The 2,500-nt window shown below is 39.8% G+C and overlaps 1 protein-coding gene across 1 annotated transcript; it reads left to right on the forward strand.

Annotated features, from left to right (window-relative positions):
• The first annotated feature begins 252 nt into the window (after positions 1 to 252).
• LOC138037380 (uncharacterized) lies at positions 253 to 2,043 on the forward strand. Its single transcript, XM_068883314.1, has 3 exons — positions 253 to 927; positions 1,610 to 1,811; positions 1,889 to 2,043. The coding sequence occupies exons 1-3, from the start codon at positions 253 to 255 to the stop codon at positions 2,041 to 2,043; spliced, it is 1,032 nt and encodes a 343-aa protein (XP_068739415.1).
• The last annotated feature ends 457 nt before the right edge of the window (positions 2,044 to 2,500 follow it).

Below are 2,500 nucleotides of genomic sequence, written 5' to 3' on the forward strand. Positions count from 1 at the left end.
AAATTTTGTTTGGCTGATAACTACGTTGGTAGGCTTCTTGATTTATGACTTTTTCCTTTTATTATTCACATCGAATTTTGTTCCGCTCTATGGAATTATGTTCGCAATGTGACTTCCTCAAATTATGTTCGGCAAGCGGACTGGAACCTCGCGAGAAGAAACTGACGGGCAGTCCTGGGACGAGGAAATTTCCCGCCCTTTCTATAATTTATTCTAATTATTACCAGTGTTAGTGCGTTGTTCAGATCAAACATGGCGGACCACAAACGTGGAAGAGGCGAGCTAGACGGCGATGAAGTACGCCCAAGGGGCGATGAAGAGGGCGATTCTGAGTGCAAAAGTGCGAAAGCAATACGGCTACTCCGTGAAGTGACTATTTTACTGAGTGAGGAAACAGATCAGCCGAGCAAACATGTCGCAACAGGTCAGGTTGAAGCATCAGCCAGCAACGCTTTGCACAACTTTCGCACAATATTTGCTCCTTACCGTCAATCCAGTTTGTCTTTATCATCATCGGTGCCAACCAAGAAGAATCCTGTAAAGCCTAAATTCTTTCAACCGAAGGAAACTTGGACACACGACTTCTTCTGTTTATACTCCAAAGAACAAGTTAGAGCTCCTTCAAGAGCCGAAAAATTCGACCTGCAACAGGCAGGACTAGGCCGGAAGAAGATTTGTTTTCATTCAAAGACAAAGTTCCCCGAACTTCGCAGAAAGCTAGAGGAGGAATATCCCAAGCTTTCTCAAGGTGGAGGCTTTGAGCTAATGAGAACAGGCCATCAGGGAAGTAACACCACCCTTACTACCATAATACCCCCAGCAAGTGGATACTCTGTACCCTTTCTGAGAGACAGCTCCGGATTGGGACAGGCTTTGGCCTACATTAGACCCCTGCAACGTGATTTGGACCGAAATCCAGTAGTCAAGGTGACTTTCTTTCTCTTGATTGTTGTTTTGTGTTATTTAGCCGGGGAATCTTTGTTTACAATTTTATTATAGTCTAATTAACACCCAACTAGTGGACAAATGCAAATCATACAGTTTAATTGGCTTGGCTAGCCCTTGCGGGCTACGAATCTAATTCTTAATAATGCTCATTATTGTCAAGTCAAGCTTTGTTTTCTATTAAAATATCACCTGGGCTCTGAATATTGAAATGATATGGAATGTAATGTAAAAGATTGGAATTTTGTAGGTGGGGAAAATACACCTAAACTTAGTGGGGGAGGGGGTATCGTTGGAAAGGTATTTGCTGTTAAGCTGCAGTTTACTCAACTCATGAAAATATTACCCTTAAAAGAAGTACTGTTGATATTGCCCAAGACCTGTTTACTGGGTACATGTAGCTGTCATTCAGAAGCATTTTTTTTACTTTATATACATTTACATACTGTTGTAGACCAATAAACATTAGGGTCACATATTATTTCCTGATTTCTTGTATGTTTTGAGCATGGAACTGGACTGGGAAGTGAAGGACTACTATAGTTGGTAAATAACTACATGTACTTGAAGTGGGTTGTATGAGAAAAGTCAGTACTGTATTAGCTTGAAGTATAATTTATGAAATGTTTGCATGAAGGTAACATGTTTGTACTGGTATTAACAGGAAACATTAGAGTCTGCAGATGCAGTTCTGATTGACTGTCTCAACTGTGGGAAAAAAGTAGCACTGAGTGAGTGGCATGCACATGACAGCAAGTTTGAAGGGGGTGCCAGTTGTTCTGGGTCGTTTGAGGACAGTTGTATCCATGATGGTTCTGCTGAAATCAATGGTGAAAGCTTTAAAAGTCCAAGTTTATTAAACAGAGGTAAGAAATTTCACAGTGAAAATTGATCATACACATACCTACAACTTGCAAAGGAAATTTCTGTTATTTTGTTATAGGATGCCTGGTAGAAACTCTGAGGGAAATGTTTCCAGGAAAAACTGAAGAGGATCTATTAATAACTCTTACCAAGAATAACTTTGACCTGGAGATATCAGTAAATGAACTTTTGTGCTGTAAAGCAGGTGACAGTACTTTAGCAAAGTCAAGGTGACATAAGTTAGGAAAAAAAGCTCCTGAATGATGAAATCGTTACCACATCATGCACTGCACTAGTGGAAGGGAGGGGGAACTTGAGAAGCTTATCACAGATGAAAAAGTTATACATGATATTGTTACATTTTCTTCTTTACAATCAAGAAGAGAACAACTGAGTTAATGTTCACATAACTGTTGTCTCAATCAGTATGACTATTTGCTATGACTACTACATATTTCACAGATAATTATGTGGCTAGCCTTACATACGTATGTTTCATCCCTGCCAAGGGACTCATCAGAGACCTTTCGGCTAACTCGTCAAACATCCCGTTTGAAGTCCTGCTAGCATCAAAATGATGGTGGTAATCTGGCCTTACATCACATAAGGATTCCCAATTGCATAATTGATTATGCCATACCCATTGTCTTCTCATCATTGTATTTTCTATTCACGTTGTTATTTAATCAGT

The sequence above is a fragment of the Montipora capricornis genome, chromosome 2, assembly GCF_036669925.1.
Source record: "Montipora capricornis isolate CH-2021 chromosome 2, ASM3666992v2, whole genome shotgun sequence".
In the NCBI taxonomy this organism is placed as follows: domain Eukaryota; kingdom Metazoa; phylum Cnidaria; class Anthozoa; order Scleractinia; family Acroporidae; genus Montipora; species Montipora capricornis.

Bases quoted from the DNA above. Each gene is read 5' to 3' on its own strand.
- LOC138037380 (XM_068883314.1), top strand. From the start codon at position 253: ATGGCGGACCACAAACGTGGAAGAGGCGAGCTAGACGGCGATGAAGTA. The intron at 928-1,609 runs GTGACTTTCTTT...TGGTATTAACAG, and splicing joins ACCGAAATCCAGTAGTCAAG to GAAACATTAGAGTCTGCAGA. The intron at 1,812-1,888 runs GTAAGAAATTTC...ATTTTGTTATAG, and splicing joins TCCAAGTTTATTAAACAGAG to GATGCCTGGTAGAAACTCTG.